The 24,940-nt window shown below is 37.9% G+C and overlaps 1 protein-coding gene across 49 annotated transcripts in view; it reads left to right on the top strand.

Annotated features, from left to right (window-relative positions):
- Positions 1-24,249, top strand: part of PTPRD (protein tyrosine phosphatase receptor type D) — a 521,758-nt gene extending 497,509 nt beyond the window's left edge. For all 49 annotated transcript variants that reach the window (XM_040357869.1, XM_040357852.1, XM_040358160.1 and 46 more), the window contains 5 exons: positions 6,779-6,905; positions 8,060-8,185; positions 10,968-11,122; positions 19,602-19,737; positions 23,530-24,249. In XM_040357869.1, coding sequence (XP_040213803.1) covers positions 6,779-6,905; positions 8,060-8,185; positions 10,968-11,122; positions 19,602-19,737; positions 23,530-23,598 — 613 coding nt within the window. In that variant the 3' untranslated portion in view covers positions 23,599-24,249. The remainder of the gene's footprint in view (positions 1-6,778; positions 6,906-8,059; positions 8,186-10,967; positions 11,123-19,601; positions 19,738-23,529) is intronic.
- Positions 24,250-24,940: the final 691 nt, after the last annotated feature.

Below are 24,940 nucleotides of genomic sequence, written 5' to 3'. Positions count from 1 at the left end.
ACATGTCCCGGTGACAAAATGCGTAGGGGTGAAGCTATTTGGATGACGTTTGGTGTTGATGTATGAAGGGCACATTAACACATATAAGCAAGATATATAGAAACAAATGCCCAGGGGACTTTTTATGGCCCATATCTAAATATATATATATTTTTTCTTTTGCACAAGTTATGTTTGATGAGTGATTAAATATGATTTGTTATATAGCACTACAGTTTTGCTTAAACTGTAGTTGGTTTAACACTGCAGGCGCCACTCCCCCCCCCCCCTCACAGGGTACATAGAAATGCAGACGTCAATAAGTAACAAGGGTACTGGGAGCTATTGGTCACCACATGTACCTGCACTGGACAAATTGAATGATTCTCTGCAGATTAGGCAAGTATGTGTGCATGTAGGCAGTTGAATTAAAAAAGCAATTCACTAGTCTGTCTGACTGTGAAATATTTTACACATGAGCAATGTGCACACAGATCTCTCGAGGGTCAGAGAAAACAATCCATTTTAACCAAACACATTTCAAGGTACCTAGGCAAATAATATTTACACAGTCAAGCAGACTGTAGAAGACCTCCATAACTTTTACTGCACACTGTAAGTGTGTTCCTTATGTCCCCTGTGCTGCAGTTTACTCACACTATCTTCTTCCTGCTACAGAATGCCAATAAGGTTTAGGAAGAAAAGGAGATGACAATAAGCTGTGGTGGATAGCTGTAATTGTGTGGAAGTTCTTGCTTCTGCCTGGCTGCTGTGTTCCAGATGAGCTACATCTTCTATGTCATACTCACTGTCACTGCTGGGTCTCACCAGGTCATCTACCCAATAACCTTGTTTTTGTTATTTTCCTTTTACTCGAAGGTAGATACATGTGAGACACATGGCAATGCCAGAGTATATGTGTAGGTGCAGATCAGCTCTGTAGTACAGCATTTTAAAATCAATGCTGCTTAGGTGACTGGATCTTGCAAGGTTGCAGGGTCTTTTCTTTCTGGACTCTACAAGACTAATGACTCTAATGGCTACCAGTGTTGTAGACTAAAACTTGTCCAGGTTTTGGCTAGCTCTAGGGATGCCAGATGACATAATTCAATCAGTATCTATTTCTATTTCTTGGCTCTCATAGGAGATAATTGGAATAAAAAGTTTATTTTATGTTTCACAAAAGTGATTTATTTCAGCAGCTACTAACATGGTTTGTTTTTTCCATACTAGCAAACTATGATTGATGTGCAGACAGTTATTAACATTTTTCAGCTAAGTGTTTTATTACACAATTTTTAACAGTGTAGAACTGAGAGTCGTTTCCATTAACAGTAACAGGAACATGAGCATGATCATATAAATCATAACATCAGCAATATAATTAATGCAAACGATTATGAATGCAATGTAGAAAGAAATTCTTTCTTGGTAAGCGCAGATTAGGTTTAGATAAGGACTGTGAACAAAAAAAACTGGTAAAAATCTGAGATGCAAGGCCTAGAAATTATCTATTATCTAGAAAAAAATTGTATAATTTATACAATTTTGCTGGTGTTAAATCAATGTTTAATGCTAAATTTCAGCATGCAGCAATATATATTTTCATAACCCGCATTTTGCTATTATTTTAACCTTGATCGGAGGTTTTATAACTTAAAACTGGAGAGAAACAGGTGTCGTTTGGGCCTGGTTCACACCTATGCTGGTTGCAGTTTGCATATTCTAGGTGCATTTCAAATTTTTCAACACACTTTTTGATCCATTGAAGTCTATGGAACCAAAAAACAGAAAAAAATTCCCTGGCCCTTTCCATAAAATGCACAGATGTGAACGTGATCCATAGGAAACCATTTTAAATGGACTGTAGTGGGTTTCTCAAAAATTGAAAATGCACTAAAAAATGCATAGGTGTGAACCAGGCATTCCTCTATGCTGTACAGTTTTTCAATGAGTACAAGAGACAGAAGCTGATGGGACAGAAACAGGCGAGGCCGCAGTTCCGTTTTAACTTGTGTACAAGACAAGCACATATTTTTGTAAAAAATAGACTAAAATTAATTTTAAAATACTCAAACACAATATAATACAAATTGTTGGTAAAATATAAAGATGAGGTTGCATCCAGTAAACAGGTTATACCAAACATGTTAAAGCCTTAAAATTGCTAGTGCCTTTGAAATTGCAGAAATATACATGGTCCAAATCTGTCTATAGGTGATGCTTTAAAAGCATTTACAGCTTATCTGTTCAGTGTTACCGTGAATGGTCCTAGAATTACTACTCTTGCTCCCCATTTTGCTGCTACACCTCACTTATGTGGTGCAATGTTTGTATGTATACACATGCACTCTCTATGTGCACGTTTGCATTAACATGTATGTCAGGGTTGCTTTTAATTTTTGTTTGTGTTTTTGATATACGAGCAGTAGTTTTATTGTAAAAACAAGAATTACACTTACAGTGTTAAGGAGTTTGGTGTTCATCCATGTAAAGCTGGTGTGTATATGTACAGTAAAGCTGTTGGAGACACCCAGAGACACTCCCAGCTTGATGGGGCGGACGTAATGTGCGTTTGGACCACCCGGAAGTGATGTTAACAGTTCCCGAGTGTCTCCAAGTTCTTAAGGAAGCGATGGGAGGCATCGCCCCTGAACTTTTGGCCACATATAGCGCTTAATACTGTACACCAGCGGTTTTACTGTAATATACACAGTGGCTTTGCATGGATGAGCGCCAGACTCATTAACATTGTGAGTGTAACTGTGCTTCTTCTATTTATTTATTTTTAACACAGAGGTACAGTACAGTATTCCTACTACAGTATTGTACAGTAGTATTATGAGCTTTTTCTCATATTTTGATAATTTTTATATGAATAAATGGCATTGGAACAAACTATCTGAGTTTCCAGTATTTCTTATGGGAAAAATTGCTTTGATATAAGAGTACTTTAGATTACAAGCATGCTTCTGGAACAAATTATGCTTGCAAACCAAGGTATTACTGTACTATATTACCACTTCCTGAACCAGCTCCCCTCTGGCTGGCAGAGGTAATGATACTGATTCACTGTCTAATGACTGTCTACCGACAGTGTCTGAGGGTGAGAGATGGCAGAGGAAGCTCAATTGCTGAAACAAGTGGATGAATTACAAAGGTAAAAGAGTAAAGATCTATGGTATTTATTTGGGTTTGATTTACTAAAGGCAAATAGACTGTGCACTTTGCAAGTGCAGTTGCACTCATTTTCCCCAGAGCTAAGTAAATGTGGTAAAGTTCTGCTGATTTCCATCATCCAATCATGTACAAGTAAATGTATTTATTTATTTTTTATTTTCCTTGCACCTGAGTGGGTATTCTTTACAAAATGAAGCTTTAACACATTATATTTACCAAGGAAACTGAGGGCAATTGCACGTGCAGCGTGCAACTGCGCTTGCAAAGAGCACTATTTGCCTTTAGTAAATCAACTCCTCTGTTTATCTGTTTAGCTGGTGCTGTAGCCACCATGGCAGTATGATTATGTCAGATTTTTGCGACTCAAAGCGGTACAATTGTTTTGCAAAGAAATTTGGCGTTTTAAATGTAGGCCTGTAATTCTTATTCATAACGCACTTAAATCTGTCCAAACAAGAGTGTAGTACATATGCCGGGTATGATAAAGTTTGAAACACTAAATCATAAATTGTAATATAATAAATAACTATAAATAATTATAAAAAATGTATAATAATAATAAAATGTATTTACACACCATTCACTAGTGCTCAATTCTGCAAGTGTTCTAATTTACTATCGCTGTTTTCTAGCTGTTCTAAAATCACTTTTGACGTAAAGGGAGACTTTTTGGTTGTCATGGGCAATCTCCAGTTTCCAGGCAGAAAGAACAGTATATATAATATCAAACTGCATCGAGGGCACTGGACAAAGCACTAGGGACAAAAGGGACGTGAAATGATTTCATACAGTGATGTAATCTGTAAGATTACAGTGTACTGTATGTATAATGAATTTAGTACTTTTTGAATTTGCCACCAGGCTCCACCCCCATGCATTGCAACGCTCGCAGGGAATGGAGCCTGGCACACAGAGGCATCGGGCGGTGGACACAGCCCCCGGATACAGCAGGGGGACATCGCAGGATCCTAGGGACAAGGTAAGTAACCTGCACCACGATCCTGCAATGCAATCCCAAGTGTGGCTCAGGGTTACCGCTAATGTTACTGAAATTTAACCTCGAGCCACACTCGGGAATACTGCCAGGGAGGCTAATGCCCACAAGTTCCAGTTCCTTTCTTTTGGCGGATGCCAAAGTTGAGAGATTTCCAGTATGAGCCTTGCTGTCTCCTCCTTTAACTATAAATTATCATTTTGTGTTCATGAAACTGTTATGTACATGGAAAAGGAAGACAGAAGCAACTTTTACATTTTTATGAGTAGATTTTAGGAACAGTGCACCAAACATCCTAATTACCCAAGTGAAAAGCATTTAAGAAAATGGGTCCTGTGTTGGTCTTTGGCATCATGATTACACAGTGAACTACTTGCAGAGAAATAAATACTTAAAAAAATGGCTCAAATGCTATATCCGGAAAGGTTTAGTCACGATTAGGGCACATTTGCACTTAAAATGTTTATATAGTAGTACAGTAATTCAGCAATTCTTTTCTTCTTGGTTATATTTTGTACTGTCTGATTTTGCCAGCAGAATAATGTGACCTGAATTGCATTTAAGGCATCAGCATTAAGCATATGCATTAGATTAAAGCATGTCTAGCCTAAGTAATTTAAAGCTTATGTTAGTGTAAGCTAAATGGATGAAAGATGTATAAAATTAAATATTATACTGTTTTTAAATGCATCTAAGAAACAAATTTAATTGGTTGGTATTTTGGTATGTTCTCTCGATTTTTTTAGTGTACCCAGACACTATAACTAAGATTTACTAAAGGCAGATAGACTGTGCAGTTTGCAAGTGCACTTGCTCCAGAGCTTAGGGTGATGTTTCACTTTGCAAAGAATACCTAATCACATGAAAGGAAAATAATAGAAAAAAAAAACATAATTGTTGCTTCCACATGACTAGTTGATTGAAGTCAGCAGAGATCCCCATCCTCATACGCCCCTTCCTCATTTACTAAGCTTTGGAGCAAGTGCACTTTCAAAGTGCACAGTCTATTTGTCTTTAGTAAATCAACCCCTATAGCTGTTTTCAGTATATCCAGTTGCATCCTATGTGTTAACTCAGATGTCATGTTTACCTTTCAACTGAAAAGTTATTCACAATACTTTTAATTGTCCATCACATGTCATGGACTAGTCTTGTGCTGAATCGTGAGACAAGAAAATTTACAATTTACATTTATATATATGTATATACAGTACAGACCAAAAGTTTGGACACACCTTCTCATTCAAAGAGTTTTCTTTATTTTCATGACTATGAAAATTGTAGATTCACACTGAAGGCATCAAAACTATGAATTAACACATGTGGAATTAAACATAACAAAAAAGTGTGAAACAACTCAAAATATATTTCATATTCTAGGTTCTTCAAAGTAGCCACCTTTTGCAGCAGATACATCTCTAGAACTGTTAAGAGGAGACTGTGTGAATCACGCCTTCATGGTAGAATATCTGCTAGGAAACCACTGCTAAAGAAAGGCAACAAGCAGTAGAGACTTGTTTGGGCTAAAGAACACAAGGAATGGACATTAGATCAGTGGAAATCTGTGCTTTGGTCTGATGAGTCCAAACTTGAGATCTTTGGTTCCAACCCCTGTGTCTTTGTGCGACGCAGAAAAGGTGAACGGATGGACTCTACATGCCTGGTTCCCACCGGGAAGCATGGAGGAGGAGGTGTGATGATGTGGGGGTGCTTTGCTGGTGACACTGTTGGGGATTTATTCAAAATTGAAGGCATACTGAACCAGCATGGCTACCACAGCATCTTGCAGCGGCATGCTATTCCATCCGGTTTGCGTTTAGTTGGACCATCATTTATTTTTCAACAGGACAATGACCCCAAACACACCTCCAGGCTGTGTAAGGGCTATTTGACCAGGAAGGAGAGTGATGGGGTGTTGCGCTAGGTGACTACCTCTTGAGAATGCCAAGAGTGTGCAAAGCAGTAATCAAAGCAAAAGGTGGCTACTTTGAAGAACCTAGAATATGAAATATATTTTCAGTTGTTTCACACTTTTTTGTTATGTATAATTCCACATGTTTTAATTCATAGTTTTGATGCCTTCAGTGTGAATCTACAATTTTCATAGTCATGAAAATAAAGAAAACTCTTTGAATGAGAAGGTGTGTCCAAACTGTTGGTCTGTACTGTATATATATATATATATATATATATATATATATATATATATATATATATATATATATATATATTTATCTGCCCATCACCTTTGTCTTTAAAACTAAACTTTTCTTTCACTTTAACCACTTTCGTTTAGGGCGTAGTGATAGTGGCCTTGTAATGGTTCCCCCACCCCCTGCTCCACTTTACCAGTGCTCCCTTGATTCACCTTTCTGCATAGCAGCCAGGGGCAATTACTGTGCCTTCTGGGTATGGGGGAGAATGTGACCTTTCCCTATGTGACTGTGCTTTGATCTAGCCACCAATCAATAGACTCGAGCACTGTCACGTGACTGAAGGAGTCACTGATATCCTTTGATACTGTTTATATTTACACAGTAAAGGATTTCTGTTGAAGCTGTTAATGATATTATACAGGCATCTGTACCTTTAAGACATTTTTACCAATATATTTTGTTCAAACAGACAACAAAAAGCCTATATAGCGACACAAGGTCCCCTGGCAGAGACAACGGAAGACTTCTGGAGAATGCTATGGGAACACAACTCAACCATTGTTGTTATGCTAACAAAGCTCAGAGAAATGGGCAGAGTGAGTACCTGTTTTTACTTATTGCTCATAACAGAACTATGCATGAAAGTAAAAAACCCTCTCTGTGCAGCCCCCCTAATACCTGCCCTAACCCCAATCTCAATCCAGTGATGTGCATAAGAGCCTTGGTTTTTCGGGGACTCTCCCTCCTAATTGGCTGAGACAGCAGCTGTCAATGACAGCCAGTAAGCCAATGAGGAAAAAGAGGGGGCGGGGCCGAGCAGTGGCTCTGTGTGTGAATAGACACACAGGGCTGCAGCTCAGGACGAGCCTCCTTGGGTGCCCCCATTGCAAGCTGCTTGCTCTGGGTGCACTCAGCATGTGGAAGAGGCCAAGATCAGCGGTGAGGGACCCACAAAAAGGAGGATGCGAGCTGCTCTGTGCAAAACCACTGCACAGAGCAGGTAAACATAACATATTTGTTATTTTTTTTTTAAAAGCCTTAAATGTTACTTTAAGGTGTGCTTAGCCTTTTAAAAGTTGCCCACTAAAGTCAAGTGCAAATCTTTCATTAAAAGAAGAAAGTAACCCGTGGAATGAAATTGTATTGCACTGACATTGCATTGTGTGCAATGACTAAATGTCATGGATGGACACAAAACACTTCACCCCCCAAAGCAGTCCCACAATCATTGGTGGTCAGTAGAACTTTTTAAATACCCCAATGCCCCCTCCCTTAATTTATTGGTATTCAGTGGTACTTTGACTCCTCCCAAAACGATCCCACAAAACTTTAGTCAGCAGTGCTTGAACCCTTCCCTCTACCTTGATTTGAAGCCTCCATCTGCTGCAGCCTGGGAAATTTAGTAAATGGATTAATCCATTAAATTCATCCAATCTCCTCCTTCCTCTTCTTCTGTTGTTTGAGGAAGGCCCTGGGGTGGTTAAGGTTCACTTAATGCATGTAAAAATATGTAAACACTTAAAAGTCTATAGCATAGACATACTGTATGTTAAATTTAAGGAGTCAGGATCAAAAATATCAAGGCTTTTCTAGCTAACAAAGTTAACAGCAGGCATCATGTAGTATCTGTTTGTAGACAGGACTTCTAAATGTTAAAACAAAGTATGGGGAGTACAGGTTCTGTTTAACATATAATGGTTTGTGTTATTATTATTTATATCCTTTACATAATGAATTTACGTGTTTCCAGGAAAAGTGCCATCAGTATTGGCCCGCAGAACGGTCTGCTCGGTATCAGTACTTTGTGGTGGATCCAATGGCAGAATATAACATGCCTCAGTACATCCTCCGAGAATTTAAAGTAACAGATGCTCGGGTAAGTTATCTTTGCTGCATGAAAAAATAAATACTGTTCATTTGTTTTAGCAACAAAAATTACAGAAATCGGGACACTTTGAAACACAGTATATGATAGGCAGCCTTTTTTGGTTTTGTCAGAATGTGTACATTTTATACAAACAGGCTCAGTATAGTCTGTAAGCTAGAACTGCACGATTTAAAACCCACACATGACATTCTGTACTAAATACTAACAAGCTTTACAGTGTATACTGCTGATTCTGGCTGTAGCAGTGTCTTGGAGACATTTCCTCATTCACTTATCCACATGTTGAACTTCTTGGCTGGAAAACTAGATTACTCAGTTTACACACAGAACCCAAAATGTTCTCATTGTCATGGAATTTCATGTTTATCATACTTATTCAGTTACTCAGTTACTTAGCTGTACCTGTTGCCAGCTTTGGTTCTCCGCAGCAGTGGGATCAAACCCAGCATCCAATCTGTCTGTTATTAATAGTGATACGATTGCCAAAACGCAAAGGAACACATACACAAAAAAAATGTTATCCATTTCTCTACCTAAAGAAAATTAATTTTACAATGACATTTTACAATACATGTTCACTCCAATGTGCTTAATAGACAGACTGTTTAATCTATTAATTTACACACTTTTCACATGTGCAGAATGTGTATGTGTGGTGTGGTTCAATGCTATTCATTTTGTATAGCAACCCAAAGCACATACATTGTCAGTCTGCTCTTCAGCGTACCATAATGCCTGTATGAATTCACATGTTCCCATACATTCTCATATGATATATTGGGGAACAGAAATCAAATGTTAAACACAATTAGGCTTCTTTCACATGATACTCCCGTTTGAGCATCCACTCCTTCAGGTGTTTTTTTTTTGTATGTATTTGCGTGTATTTTCGTGCATATGCTTCGCAAAATTTTGCGCTAATTTGCGCACATTTTTGCAAACACTTATTCTCACATTCTTTTTCTACAGTATGTTAATGGGCATTTCCGCACATTCGGCCGGCTTCTGTCGGACAGGCTGCTGTACACATGGGCTGAATGTCGGCCGGTTTCTGTTGAACTGGCTGACACCAGTCAATATTTGGCGTATGTGTAACAGGCTTAAGAGAATGGAGCACCTTTTCGTCTCCTTGAAAATTACAATTACTATACTAAAACATAAAGAATCTAAGGTTGTTATACACCATGAGAATTAGCGCTAGACACTCTTTCCCTTTACGTGGACTCTGTTGCCAAAGTATAATTCTTTAAAACACTGACATCCTATTTAACTTCTGGTGATTAATCAGTTGCTGGTGAGCCATTGATTTGGAGAATATTTAGAAAAATGTAATTAAATATCTGTCCATTGCAGGTATATTTTTCTTTTACATCAGTTGAGGTAATGGTGAGGGTTTTAACCTTGTTATATTTTGTATCTTAGGTTACATTGTATGTCCTATAAAGTAAAAAATAAGTTTAAGATTAACATTTGTTGCAATACCAGATTACCTTATTAAATTTATTTAAATTTATTTATTTTTTAACATAATTGATAGCTTTATGTCAACATCCAGTTACAGTTTTTATTTTTTGGGGGGACGTAGGGAATATCCTAAATACTATATTTTCTCTTTCATGAGCAGAAAGTGTGAGTGTTTGTTGTTTGTCTTCTGATGTGTTCTAACTTTCTTTTTGTCCATTCGGAAATAATCTAAGACTTATCTTCTTGTATTCCCAACCAATTTACATTTAATGCGGCAAAACCTGTAATCATTTTCACCTTATGTGACTGGTACCTGACTCTGCCCTATTATAAAGGCCAACCTAATAAGAAAATATTATTGATTCAAACCTTCACTCATTCTGCTCTGTATTTACTGCACAATGCATTTTAGAATTTTAAATTCTCATTTCTGCTCACTTCAACAAAATGAGGAGCTAATTGTTATTAAAGTAAATCAATAATAGTACAATAGTGTTCATATTAAATTTCTGTGTACTATAATTTTACTATAGTATGCATCTTTTTGTTGTAATACAAAAATAACACCACAGTTTTGTAACATGCTATTTGAAAATAATATGCATGATATTGTTCACTTACAACAAGTTAAAGGGGAAGAAGGGCCAAAGCTTAGTTCTGCACTCCTGTGACCCATATTCAGCTGACAGCGGGCTGCAGGCATCATCATGGAATAACACCTCAAATTGCTGAGGTCAATGTACATAAGTTGATCTGGAAGTAGTTCAAGTGGAGTTCTCCACATTATGCTTTTCATCTTAAATCATTATTCTAATTATGTTTTTATATATATATATATATATATATATATATATATATATATATATATATATATATATATATATATATATATATATATATATATATATATATATATATATATATATATATATATATATATATATAATATGTGCCAGCAGTATACTGGGTTTACAAGAATTAATAATTTTTCAAAATTAAGTAAACATTGTGAGTTCAATAAAAGAGATGAAATATGAACTAATTTATTAAATAAATAAAATCTAAATCCAACAACTAATTTTGTTATTTACAGATACACTCTGCTGTTTTTCTTCATTTTGGAAACATTTTAGTTTGGCCATAGTTCTTTATGTCTACTTATTCTTCAAAATACACTATATTATTTGCTTAACAGATTTTGCTGACAATTTGCATAAGAAACAATATAGTAATACAATAGATAGTCTGTATGGCCATTCTGAGGTTTCTTAAAGAGTTTTAATGAAAAATAAACTTGTTTTTACAGGATGGCCAGTCACGGACAGTAAGACAGTTTCAGTTCACTGACTGGCCAGAACAAGGAGTGCCAAAGTCTGGAGAAGGATTTATCGACTTCATAGGACAAGTGCATAAAACAAAAGAACAGTTTGGTCAGGATGGGCCAATATCTGTCCATTGCAGGTATGTTTCAGGAGTACTTCATATATGTCATGGATTATAGCCAGGCCAAATTTAAAAGCATCAGTATGTATTGGTTAAATTTACTATAACTGATTTGCTTATCTAAATCATTTTTATTATTTTGTTAAATATATATAATTATTTCATCATCACAATGTTTAAATCAATACCTGGCCCTGTTTTAAGTATAGACAAATAAACAACAAGGTAAAAAAATTATATTTATATTTTTTCAATGTTATGATTGTATCAGACAGTTACATTATTAAACAAAGGTGGACAATTATTGGAATAGGGGTTTTGCGCAAAAACTACACACTATCAAAAATAAGTGACGGTGATGAGTATTGCTCAATCAAAAACAAACGAATGATAAAGTGTGCAAAATTATATACATGGATATAAATGAACTCTAAAAAATAAATAAATAGAGTGAGGCAAGTAAATAAGTGATAAGTGTCCCATAAAATAAATTGCAGTGACAAGCTGCCAAAAGGGGTGCAGATGCAGCTGAATGTCCACTAGGCCAGGTGTATGTAAATGACAGACAGATGAATGGTATTATCCATAAAAGGGCTCCCAGAACTCTCACCTCAATGACATAAATATAGAGCATCAAAGATATCCTTAGTGTCATCCACCTCCTTGCAGCCAAAGTGTCTTCCCACCTGTCTCACTTCAATGGTGCTTCACCTCGATCAATCCCTAATAAACACTCTGGTCCAGAGGAGGGGGGAGAGAGAGAGAGAGAACAAAGAGCCTCCAATAGTGAAGTAAGTAAACCCAGGGGGAATTTATTATAGAAAAACCTGCACTTACATCAAATATAAAAAATCGTGCAATAACATAAACGTCCTCTGCGCCTGCTTACGTCACTCCAGGTGTACGTCCGTCCAATCCCTACACGTTACGACACGGTCACCTGGCTTCATCTGGGGCACCTCAAAAGGGGTGACAAGCACCCCTTTTGGCAGCTTGTCACTGCAATTTATTTTATGGGACACATATCACTTATTTACTCACCTCACTATATTTATTTATTTTTTAGAGTTCATTTATATCCATGTATATAATTTTGCACACTTTATCATTCGTTTGTTTTTGATTGAGCAATACTCATCACCGTCACTTATTTTTGATAGCGTGTTGTTTTTGCGGAAAACCCCTATTCCAATAATTTTCCACTTGTGTATTGTAAACACTTTTAGGTTTTTCTGCATTTTCACCTTTTGTTTGGTTTCATATCATTATTAGTGCATAATAGCGCGAAAGACACTTTATATTATTAAACAAAGGTGCATTGACTTCTACAGATGATAGGGGTCTCTGCAATCATTGCTGACAAAGTTATCACATGATTGTCAGTAGGAACCAAAATTGTCATTGGCAGCCAGGTTTGACAGCTATCAGTTTCACACATTTGGCTGGCAGCTTTCAAAGGAATGACATAGATTAACACATCATAAGTACAACACATTGTGCATGGGAACATTATCTACAGATTGTGATCAGGAACCAGATAGCTTACATTCAACTAACCCAACAGGGAGGCATCTCTGAATATACAATAATGTGTGATATGGGTTATATGCATTTTTTTTTTACATTACTTATAACTCAGACAAAAACTGTTCATCTATTTCTATCATTTAGTTAACTTTTCTTTAGATTTGTGTCAAATAGTGATAAATATGAAGAGAATGCTAGTTTTGCAAAGTAAACAATCACATAGCTTAAGCACAGTCAACCAAAGAAAAGTAAAAATAAAAAAATGTTTACTTGCACATGGTTGGATGACTGATGAGAACACAGCTTATTTACTAAGCCAAGTTAATGTTTACTTTGTAAGTAAAAACTCTATTTTCCTTTATTAAATTTACCCTTTCTGTAAAATCGGTCCAAGGATCTAAATATATATGATGCATGTTTCTGCTATATACAATGACCCCTTATACTATATATATATGAGTATTTATATTCAAATATAGATAATTAGAAGGAGGGAGAAGAGATTATGCTTAAAAGTGTCCATCTGTCCTCATCATTGTCCATGATTCTTTGAAAGGCCACTTTAGAGCTCTTGATCTGCATGCTTGTCCTGGTCGATGCTTTACAAAGTACTGAAGCTAATGGTTCAGTATTACAGGGCAGTCTTCAAATTCTTTCAGGTTTCTCTTAACAGATGTGGACCCAATAAAACTATTAAAGACCCAAAAATGTCAAAGTGCCAACCAATAGTTTAGAGTATATGTAAACCCTAACATTAAACTTATTTTATTTCCTCCCTTTTGGTCTTTGAAATATACTATTGATAACGTTTTGTTATATATGTTCAATAAGTGCAAACAATGTTTGTTTGTCCTGCAAGAAATCTTTACAGCTAATAACTTGCACTCTCAGCTTGTACTAAATGCTATTAGTATTGTTCTCAATTCTTTTTAGGCATACATAACCCCTGTCCTTTATGTTATGGAGAATGGGCAACTGTTTTGTAGTCCTATTCTTCATAGGTCCAGTACAGTGGGTGAGCATTATCATCCTAAGACAGAATGTGTGTCTTTTGCATGATCATCAGGTGAAAATAAAGGAGAAAAATAAAGCCTCCATGTCTAAAGACCATCAATCTGCAGTACATCACATTTTGTGCTTGGGTTTAGATATATCAAAGAAAAAAAATTATTTAGGACTTTTAATTATAGATTGGAATAACTAGGGAACAGAGGTTAGAATAATGTACAAGCCCCCCGTCTGTATGCCACCAGTATCTTCTGCATCAGGTGCTTTCTGAGTTTTTAATGAATGCATAGTGTTAAATCTCTATGAGTAGATCATTTTACTTATTTATTTTCGTTACACTCCAGAAAAATAATGTTTGTTCTGCTAAATAACACAGAAAGGTGCACATTTAATATGCTTGGTTTACATTAAAAGTATGCTGAATGTACATTTGGAGCATCACACAGTCTTAATAAAGTTTTTCCTATAATAAAAAGTAAGATTTACATGTAAGTCTTACAATTGAAAGGTGTTGCCAAGGTTGTGAGATAGTCATAAAACGGTACATAACACACATGATAGAACTGCTCTGTCTGCTAGAGAAACAGCCAGTGGCAAGTTTAATTCTTTCTGGATTTGCTTTTGTTGGTAAAAGAAATCAAAGGTAACATTTATATTGTCTACTGGAAACATTGGTTATTTATTCTCTCTGGCTTCATAAATCACTTTGGTTATCTCTTGACTTAGACTGGACAGTAGCTTGTGGGTAAATTATTAATGTCTTGGAACTGACATGCTTTCCTTCTTTAATTAAAACAGAAGCATGTAATACTTTGTTGGGTGCAAATTAATTGTTTGATACCATTTCGTAGGCATCATTCCACACTCTGGAGATTATATGTTTTTTGTTAACGCTTTTGTTTAGTGAAACAATTATTATTTAGCCATTTATAAGAGGGAATTACAGGTTTTATTAACGTTTTAAAAATTTCAATGGGGTTGACTTATTAGAGGAATATAGAATGTTTATTTAGTAAAGTGAATATGATGAAGCAGTGTTTACTTTGAATACCCAAACCTCTGCAAAAAAAAATAAAAAATGTTTTTTTCTTTAACAATGTTTGATTTTTGAACCAATAACAGCTTTAGCTTATACATTACGCTAGGTTAACAATACCTTTGCAAAGTTGCACTGCAATGAAAATGTTGACTATTTGAACCAACGTCATGGATTAATAAGCAGTTACAACATAAATGATCTCATCCCAAACAGCAAACTTGAAAATAGTCCATGCGTTAACTGCTAGGAAAGGGGCAATGAATAGTGCTTGTGAAGGTGGCAAACACAGAGCAATAAACAAAACCAGTCCATTTACAAGTCTTTAGTTTTAAGAAATACTAAATCCCCCTTCCAACGAAAATCAATCAGTGCAATGAAAATGTTCACTCCTGTTGTTATGTCTTAGTATTGTACAAATATCTGTAACTACCAACTTGGTGCCTCTTGATGGCGTGTATGTTAATTTCATTCTGAATACTTTATTAATAAAAAACAAAGATTAAACAAAAAAAAAAAAAGAAAATGTTCACTCCTGCACCGTGGGCTCAAAAAGGCAAACTCTCACCTTTCTAGTTGCACCTTTAAATTCAAGACTTCAAGAAGTTGATGACGTAACGTGTAGTGCATAACATAGTTGCATAGTAGGTACGGTTGAATAAATACAATAGTCCATCCAGTTCAACCTGTGTAAGTGTTCCCATATACTTGTATGTCGATGCACGTCCAAGAGTCTTTTCAAAAAATATCAATACTCCCTGCTGACACCACCAATTGTGGAAGGGATTTCCACATCCGTATCGCCCTGACCTAGAAAAACACCCTATGCAGCTTAAGGTTAAACTGCTTCTCCTCCAATATCATTGTGTGGCCTCAGGTTCTCTTACACTACCTGAGACCAAATAGTTTTTTCCTATGCTGGGATTTTTATTTGTAAATCGCTATCTAGTCCCTTCTCAAGCAAATTCTCAAGTGAGAATAAGTTTAGTGCTTGTGGCCATTCCTCGTAATTGAAGTCTTCCAGTCCACTTGTTAATTTTGTTGCCCTTCTCTGGACTGTCTCCATCACCAGCACATCCCTTCTGAGGACTGGTGACCAGAACTGGATGGAATACACCAGATGCCTGACCAGAGTTTTATAAAGTGTCAGGATTATAGTTTTATCTCTGGAGTGTATCCCCTTTTTTATACAAGCTAATAGTCTGCCAGCTTTGGTAGCTTGACATTGCATGCTATTGCTTAGTCTGTCTTCTACTAGGACCCCCATATCTTTCTCTTTCCATGATTCCCTCAGAGGTTCTCCCCCTAGTGAGTAGTGTGCATTTATTTTTAGCCCCCAAGTGCATTACTTTACATTTCTCCACATTAAACCTAATTTGCCATGTAGTTGCCCATTCCATTATTCTATTTAGGTCTTTCTGTAAAAATTCTGTGAAGTTATTGCCCTGCTTTTTTTGTGTCGTCTGCAAATATTTATATAATTTATGAATAGATTAAACAAAATTGTTCCCAAGACAGAGCCTTGGGGTAACCCACTTACCACTCACGACCAGTCTGAGTACATGTTATTTATCAGCACCCTTTGGACAAGCCCCTGTCACCAGTTTTCTATCCAGGAACAAATTCTATAGTACATGCCTACAGACCTCAGTTTGTAGATTAAGTGTTTATGGGGAACAGTATCGAATACCTTTGCAAAATCCAAATACACCTGTCACGTACCTCATAGCAGAGCCTGATGTGTAGAGGAAAACCTCTCGTACAGCCCCAGCTCAAGGACCACTGGAGTTGCAACAGTGACCGCAAGAGCACGGAGAGGTAAGAGTGCCTGCAGGATCTTCCGTTGGTTGCAGAAGTGTGTGGCAGGTATGTCACCTGAGCTGGGCTGGATGGCAACAGGAACAGCAGATGCAGGCACTATGCAGATGTAGGACCAGTATCCCCAGGCACTATGCAGAGCAGGACAGATGGATAACTGGATGCAGACTCAGACAAGCCAGGTTAGCAACAGGGGATCAGGTATCAGCATAATCAGCAGGCAGAGAATGGTCAAGGTTGGCAAAGAGGTTGGCAACAGGATATCAGGCTGGTGGAAGATCTAACAAAGTCTGTAAGGCATGCCGAGGTCAGAATAGGAGGAGAGCAAGTGTGGTCAGGATAAGCAGCTGCTGCCCTTATAGGGCATTTGGCGACAGCATTGATGGCTAACATGCGCATGCGTTTGCAAGGCCGTGCTAATATTTCCCTGCATGCGCATATGCGTTAGCCTGTGCCCGGCAAGGCGGCCACCTGTAGATGCACGTCTGCGCATGCATATATGCCTCTGCCTAGGAGCTTCCGTGGCACTATGGCCAACATGTCCCTGACAACACCATATCCACAGGCCTCCCTCTATCTAGATGGCAGCTCACTTCCTCATAGAATGTTAACAGATTGGTCTAGCAGGAACGACCCTTCGTAAACCAATTCTGATTATTACTAATGATACTGTTTTCATCAGCAAATTCTTGGATATAGTCCCTTATCATCCCCTCCAATCACCTACTTTTGATGTTATGCTGACCTGTAGTTTCCAGGAATATGTCTCTGCCCCTTTTTGAATATTGGTACCACATTGGCATTTCTCCAATAAGCTGGTACAATTCCGGTCCGTATGCTGTCTCCAAAGTTTATGAATACTGGTCTAGCTATAACCTGGCTGAGTTCTTTGTGGACTCTCAGGTGTAAGCCATCTGGTCCTGGAGATTTATTTGTGTTAAGCATTTCTAGTCTTTTCTTGACTCGGCCTCTGTTAGCCACGATGGCACGTTCTGCTCCATCTTACTAACAATACAGTCGTGGTCGGTATACCCCTCCTTTTCCTAACTTTTCCATAACATTGTTTCTACACTGAGTTGCAAAAGAGAGATCGCTCACAGCAGTCCTGCTTGAATACGAAGGATCGTGAGCTGTCAGTCTGTTTCATTAGAGCGTTGAGCAGCAGGGAGAATCCCTGCTCCTGTGTACTTGTACAGAGCGATTGTTACATTTTATATAATGTGAGTGTATTTTGATACAAATTTGGTTTTATTATGCAAATGTGAGGGCACTGGTTTGTTCTTCTTTCTGTTTGGTACTGGTTTACATTGGTCATGGAGATGGCTTTGAAGAAAAGGAGAGTTTATATTCCTCTATCCTGGCTAATTAAAGGAGGACCTTCCCAATTTGAGTTATTATAATTTAAAGGTCCAACTAAGGAGGTGAGAGTTTGTCCTTTTGAGCCCACAGTGGAAGTGTGAAAATTTTCATTGATTTTAAGCTACTTTCACACTGGGGCATCGGGGGCGTGTCCGCGGTTGTTTTTGCGGCCGCTAGCGGGGCGGCTTTAACCCCAGCTAACGACCATAAAAGGGTTAAAAGCACCTGCAAAATGCTGCTGCAGGGTTTTTTGGCATCCTGCCAGTGCACCGCACCAGTGTGAAAGCACTCGGGCTTTCACACTGGAGTGAGAGGAGAGGCTCTTTAAGGCGCTATAGCACCTGTAAAGCGCCTCGTGTGAAAGCTAATTGATTTTCTTTGAAAAACGGATTAGGTATTTCTTAAAGCTGAAGACTTGTAAATGGACCAGTTTTATGTTTTGCTCTCTTTTGGTGGTATTTGATCACCTCTGCGGTTTTTATTTTTTGCGTTATAAACAAAAATATAGCGACAATTTTGAAAAAAATGCAATATTTTTTACTTTTTGCTATAATAAATATCCCCCAAAAATATATAAAAAAAAACATTTTTTTTCCTCAGTTTAGGCCAATATGTATTATTCTACCTATTTTTGGTAAAAAAAATCGCAATAAGCGTTTATCGGTTGGTTTGCGCCAAATTTATAGCGTTTTCAAAATAGGGGATAGTTTTATTGCATTTTTATTATTTATTTTTTTACTACTAATGGCGGTGATCAGCAATTTTTTTCATGACTGCGACATTATGACGGACAATTTTGACACATTTTTGGGACCATTGTCATTTTCACAGCAAAAAATGCATTTAAAATGCATTGTTTACTGTGAAAATGACAATTGCAGTTTGGGAGTTAACCACAAGGGGGCGCTGAAGAGGTTATGTATGACCTCATGTCTGTTTCTAACTGTAGGGGGTGTGGCTGTAGGTGTGACGTCATTGATTGTGTATCCCTATAAAAGGGATCACACGATCAATGCCGCGGCTGCCACAGTGAAGAACGGGGAAGCTGTGTTTACATACATCTCTCCCCATTCTTCAGCTCCGGGGACCGATCGCGGGACTCCAGCGGCGATCGGGTCCGTGGCTCCCGCGGTCACGGAGCTTCGGACCGGGTCGCGGGCTGGGTACTAGCACAGGACGTACCTGTACGTGCATGTGCCCAGCCGTGCCATTCTGCCGACGTAAATTTGCAGGAGGCGGTCTTTAAGTGGTTAAAATAAGCCTTCCCTGACTTTTGTAGCTGTAGACAATCTGGAGTAAAGTATCCTCAAAATCACAAAAGACTCTGAAATCAGATTTTAGTCTGTGCTTACAGCACCTGCTGTTTGTTTACATTAGAAGGCTGGCAGACTGTCATGTCCCTGCTGCCAGAAAAAAGGGGGGGAAAGCTGAAATTTCAGTGCCTTTAAATATGAATTTCCTTGCAGCTACAGAGGTCAGTGGAGGCTTGTATTAAAGCTCTTTTTTCTGTTTTTAAGAATGTATTTCCTTTCAACTTCTGCTGTTATCTTCAGTATTTTGGAATCTTCTTAGCAAATGTTAAGCAATTAGCAGAAGTTGTTCAAAAAAGCTAAAGTATGAGTTGAACAAAAAAATCATTAATGTGTAAAATAAGTCACATATTATCTTGTAATCCTTTTGCTTTGCTTGTAATTAAATTAAACACTTTTCATCCGACAATCTATTAACATTCTTGTGTTTTTGTAACAGTGCTGGTGTAGGAAGGACTGGAGTATTCATAACTCTGAGTATTGTATTGGAAAGGATGAGATATGAAGGTGTTGTAGATATCTTCCAGACTGTCAAAATGCTGAGAACACAGCGACCTGCAATGGTACAGACAGAGGTGAGTGGGCTGCTAACTAACAATGCCCATATGAGATTTATTGCCATCATTTATTGTGCATCTTTTCTTTAAAGTGGAGTTCCACCCATAAATATAACATTACATCAGTAGTTTTAAAAAAATGTCATTAGTCCTTTACGAATTTTTTTTTTTTTTTAGATGCCTTCAAAGTGTTGTTGCTAGGTAGAATAGTTAATCTTCCCACTTCTCACACAGACTCCTGGGAATGTAGTGGGTGTAACTTTCCAGGAGTCTGTGCACTCCCCAGTCTCAAAGAATCATGTGACTTGGACAGCACAGGTGCTGAAACCTGATCTGACACTGCTTGTGCAGCACTGAGCATGTGCTAGATCTGCAAGGCTGAAATCCAGGAAGTCATACAGTCTGGCTTCATGATACCCACACTTAAGATGGCCCCAGTCAATTTCTATTTTATAAAGTGTCTAAATGCTGTAACAACCTAACAAAACAGACCTTAGTTTACAGACTAACTTTACTAGAATACATTAAGCTTGTGTATTACAGGGGTATTTATATTTAAAAAGTGAAATTGTGGCCGGAACTCCGCTTTAATGTCTCTTCTTAACTGTTTGTTTTATTGAAATAGCAGTGTTATTTTATGCTGTCAAGAGCATGAAGTGCTGGAATTTAGACATATGGGTCTTCTGGTGTCCTATCATCTGTTACCAGATGTTTTGGTGTTCAATAGCTATTAAAGCTATTAGAGCTTCTCACCTCCATTATCCCTAACAGCAGTAGTTCTGTTTTTTTTTTTTTTTTTTTTTTTAAGTGTATTTTTGTGCGTGTACTCGAGAGAGGAGCCGGACTGCAGGAGTTGGGAGTAGGCAGGCCTCCCCCAGAGGCAATCTGCCACCTTTCTCCATGCCCCGGGTGGCAATGGCGGGTGTGTGAGGGGGTCCTCCCACACAGCCCACCCTACCTGCTCCGCTTTGAAGCCCAACGGGGCAGAGGGACTCCCTATAAGGGAGTGAGAGGATTAGCCCGCTCAACCAGCCCCATTAGTCCTTCGCCTCTCTTTTAGAGACCGCATGGTCAATGTGAGTGTGTTAACCCAATTTAGAGTGCGTGTGTAGGTGTGGTGGTTTTTGTGGGAGGGGGGTACTAAGCACAGGCTTACCTTGCATAGCACACCCACCGGGAGCCGGGCTGAGACCACCAAACTCAATTCACATGAAGCCGAGACCGGGATCCGAACCTCTAGCTGCAGAGGTGAATGGCTTGTCAGCGCAGTGCCAATCGCGTTGAGCCACCACAGCTCCTCTTCTAGTTCTGTTTTGGCTCTCTCTACATTCTTCCTGGGACCTCTCTAGTTTATGTAGCATATAAACAAAGTATCCTGGAGGCCAGTCCTTTTTTCTCACCTAGGGCTTTTTTACCACCTTCTGTGGGAATGTCATTCTCCCTCTGTCGTGCCTTAAGGACATGTCATACACCTACCACACATCTTATGAATGGCATCAGGACTGTCAACTATGGGTTCCTGGAATGTATTTCCTTGCCAACATAAGGCCCAGAGGAGATAAGGCTTACATTGTAGAATACACCATACTTTTATTGCATTAAAGCTGTATGTCAAAAGTGCACATTGTTCATTTTCACAGTATTTAGATAGAACCTCCAGAGAAACTATACTGCACTGCACAGGCTAGTACCTTTTGGATATTGACACTACTGCATATTTGCCAAAGTACTTGTTGATACAGAAAGTCATATTCATCCCGAGCTGTAAAGCTTTACTGAATTAATGTAGTGAGTTTATCACCGAACACCAATTCAGGATGGATAATCAAGTGAGATCGACAAGTTATGTTTAATGAAAACCTTGACCTGTAAACTCCATTAGTCTTGAAATACTTTCTGTTTTTATAAAACTGCAAGTGCTTGCAAAATGAGGCCTATTTCCTTACAATTCAGTGGACTCTGATGTACGCTATGAAAATACAAATCAGCGTTTCTCTGGAGGTTCTGTTTAAACACTGTGAAAATGAACAAAAATGCCCACTTTTGACATTGTTTTTTTGCATTAAAAGTACAGTGTATTCTACAATGTAAGCATTATCTCCTCTGGCCCTTTGTTTTCTGTTCTGTTGAATAATACTCATACTTGTATATTAGTCCACATGAGAAAACACCAAACAACGACTAAAGATTCCACTCCAAATCTTTTTCTATTCCTTTGAAATATTATTGTTTTTCTTCCAGTATTAGACTTTTCCAGCTGTTCATTTCAGTTCACTTATACTTGCTATCAGCTTCCCACAATTCACTGTATTGCAAAAGTCAGACTGGGAGGGGTAGAAGCAGTTTAAGGAACCAGTCAGTTGTGCTGCAGTGCCCATGTGCACATGCTGATAGGGGAAAGGAGAATGTCAGACAGACAAGCCCTTTTGTTTCTTCTCTTACTCTTTAGTCACAGACTAGGAGGGGGACAAGATATGTAAGTGTTTCTTAACTGAAATGGAGATCTATCAGGTCTCCTGCCTTGTGAATCTCAGAAATGCTAATTCTTTGACAGCTAAACCAGCTCTTATATATGTATTTCATCTGTGTACTTGACAGTTTGCCTGGATTTCAGTTGTTTATAAGAAATCAGCAAACCTGCATTTTTGGGAAAGACAAGGGAAATACAGTTGGAAAACGTACCTCTCATTTCCACAGTTTTAAGATTAAGATCCACACAAGTCATTACAGATGTATGCAGAAATACTGGGCCAGATTCACAAAAGAGATACAACGGCGTATCTCCTGATACGCCGTCGTATCTCTGTGATCCGCCCGTCCTAACTATGCGGCTGATTCATAGAATCAGTTACGCATAGATAGCCCTAAGATCCGACAGGTGTAATTGACTTACACCGTCGGATCTTAGGATGCAATTCTAGGCCGGCTGCTAGGTGGCGAGGCCATTGCGGTCGGCGTAGAATATGCAAATGACTAGTTACGGCGATTCACGAACATCCGCGATGCCCGTCGACCTAAATTTACGTTGTTTCCGTAGCGATACGCGTCGTAAAGTTAGGGCTGCCTCCTAGGTGTTCTAAGCAATGTTAAGTATGGCCGTCGTTCCCGCTTCGAAATTTAAAAAATCACGTTGTTTGCGTAAGTCGTCCATGAATGGCACTGGACGCCATTTACGTTAACGTCTAAACAAATGATGTCCGTGCGACGTCATTTAGCGCAATGCACGTCGGGTAATTTTCCAGACGAAGCATGCACAGTACGTTCTGCGCGGGAACGCGCCTAATTTAAATGTTGCCCGCCCCATTTGAATTAGGCGTGCTTGCGCCGAACGGATTTACGTTACACTGCCGCAAGTTTACTGGTAAGAGATTTGTGAATCAGGCACTTACGCTGTAAACTTGCGGCGGTGTAACGTAAATCAGATACGTTACGCCGTTGTGGAGCAACGTAATTCTCTCTGAATCTGGCCCTTAATATCTTAATTTATGGGCTAGTCTGCCTGTTTAGATTTTTTGCAAATGTTACAATTTGTACCCTTGTCATGACTTCTGGTATTAATTTTCTCTTATGTATTCTGAACAACTGCAAGGAACACATTTATAACAACAAAAGAGAGCCCTGACATTACAGAACATTTATAGTTGAATAGAATATAAAAAGTGCAGTATCCAAAGACAGTCAGCAGTGATTTATTTTTGACATGTTTAACCTACTATGCTCTGGTTAAGCCAAATTTCTGAACTATGACATCCTTTGTTTTTCTCTCTCTCATATGTCAGCTGTTTTCAAAAGCATTTTCTTCTTTTGTAGGACCAGTATCAGTTCTGTTATCGAGCAGGGCTTGAGTATTTGGGCAGCTTTGATCACTATGCAACGTAGAAGTTTCGTCCCATGCTGGATTTCACCTGCAGGCCCTTCAAGATCCAGAGAGCCTCCTCTGAGCCATAAAGTGTGCTTGGGAAGTGTTTGATAACTCCTAGGTAAAGACCAATTACAATAATTGGAACCAGACAAAAAATAAATTAAAAATAGAAAAATACAAACTATTTTTGGGGTGGACCAAGAATACACAGTTCAATAACCTAAGCAAATGTAAAATTTGAGACTGGTGAAACAGCTGAAGGATTCATTTCACCAACATGTCTCAAGGAATCAAATGCTATGGAAGGAAAGAAGTGGAATGAGAAACATTATTCTCTCTGAGACCGCATGAGTGTTCAAAGATTGAAGCTTAGGAATACAACAGCAGGATGTTAAATACGTCAGCTTCGCCTTCCTAAGACAAGTGCAGTCTTTGCAGCGATATCAACCCTTCTCTATCAACAATCATGATGACGCATTAGTAAAACAAATGGGTGGGAAGTGTCTAAAGAAAATCAAAGTCATTTATTTAGTTTTTTAGTATTGTAAAGATACTGCTGACCTGTGCTTCATTATTAACTGTGTAAACTTTCTTTTCTTTTTTCTTTTTTTTTTAACAAAAAATTTATAAGAAGTAAATAAAAACATTGCATAACTGTTAATTTTCGATCAAGAATTGTATTATTTTTTTTTATGCGGTAGAACTGTTATATGTAATAATTCTCATTAGAGACACTATAACATTGAAAATTATGCACATTCTTGTGCACCCTCACATGAAATCATCCCTTTCATCCCTTTTTTAATTTTAATCACAGCCTCTATTTCCAGTTACTTTATGACATTTTTAACATATCTATTTTTGCAACAAGACAAGCTATTTTTTTTTCATTTTGCTTGGAATCAACAGGGAGTCGCAAAGTATAAAGCTGCTGTAAACCTGATTATATATAAAATTATATATACCGTATATGTATATAAATACACACACACACACACAATATATATATATATATATATATATATATATATATATATATATATATATATATATATATATATATATATATATATACACATACACATATATATCTGTTCTTCCATGTTTTTGTTTTGTTAATCAGTCTGGAGATTTTTACAATCCATAAGACCATCTCATGTCAACCTGAAGGTTGCATTTCAATGTTTTTTTTTTCTTTTTGGCATTTATTTGGAAAGAAATGAGGAATGCACATCAGTGATATGCTAGGTTCGCCACCCAAAAGATGATAGACACATTTCTATGTGCTCACCAATGTATGTATTTTATGAAACCGCTTTATATTTTTATCCCTTTAGTGCAATAATAAACCATCTTGTA

The sequence above is a fragment of the Rana temporaria genome, chromosome 1, assembly GCF_905171775.1.
Source record: "Rana temporaria chromosome 1, aRanTem1.1, whole genome shotgun sequence".
Classification (NCBI taxonomy): domain Eukaryota; kingdom Metazoa; phylum Chordata; class Amphibia; order Anura; family Ranidae; genus Rana; species Rana temporaria.
This window is presented reverse-complemented; position numbering and strand designations above follow the sequence as displayed.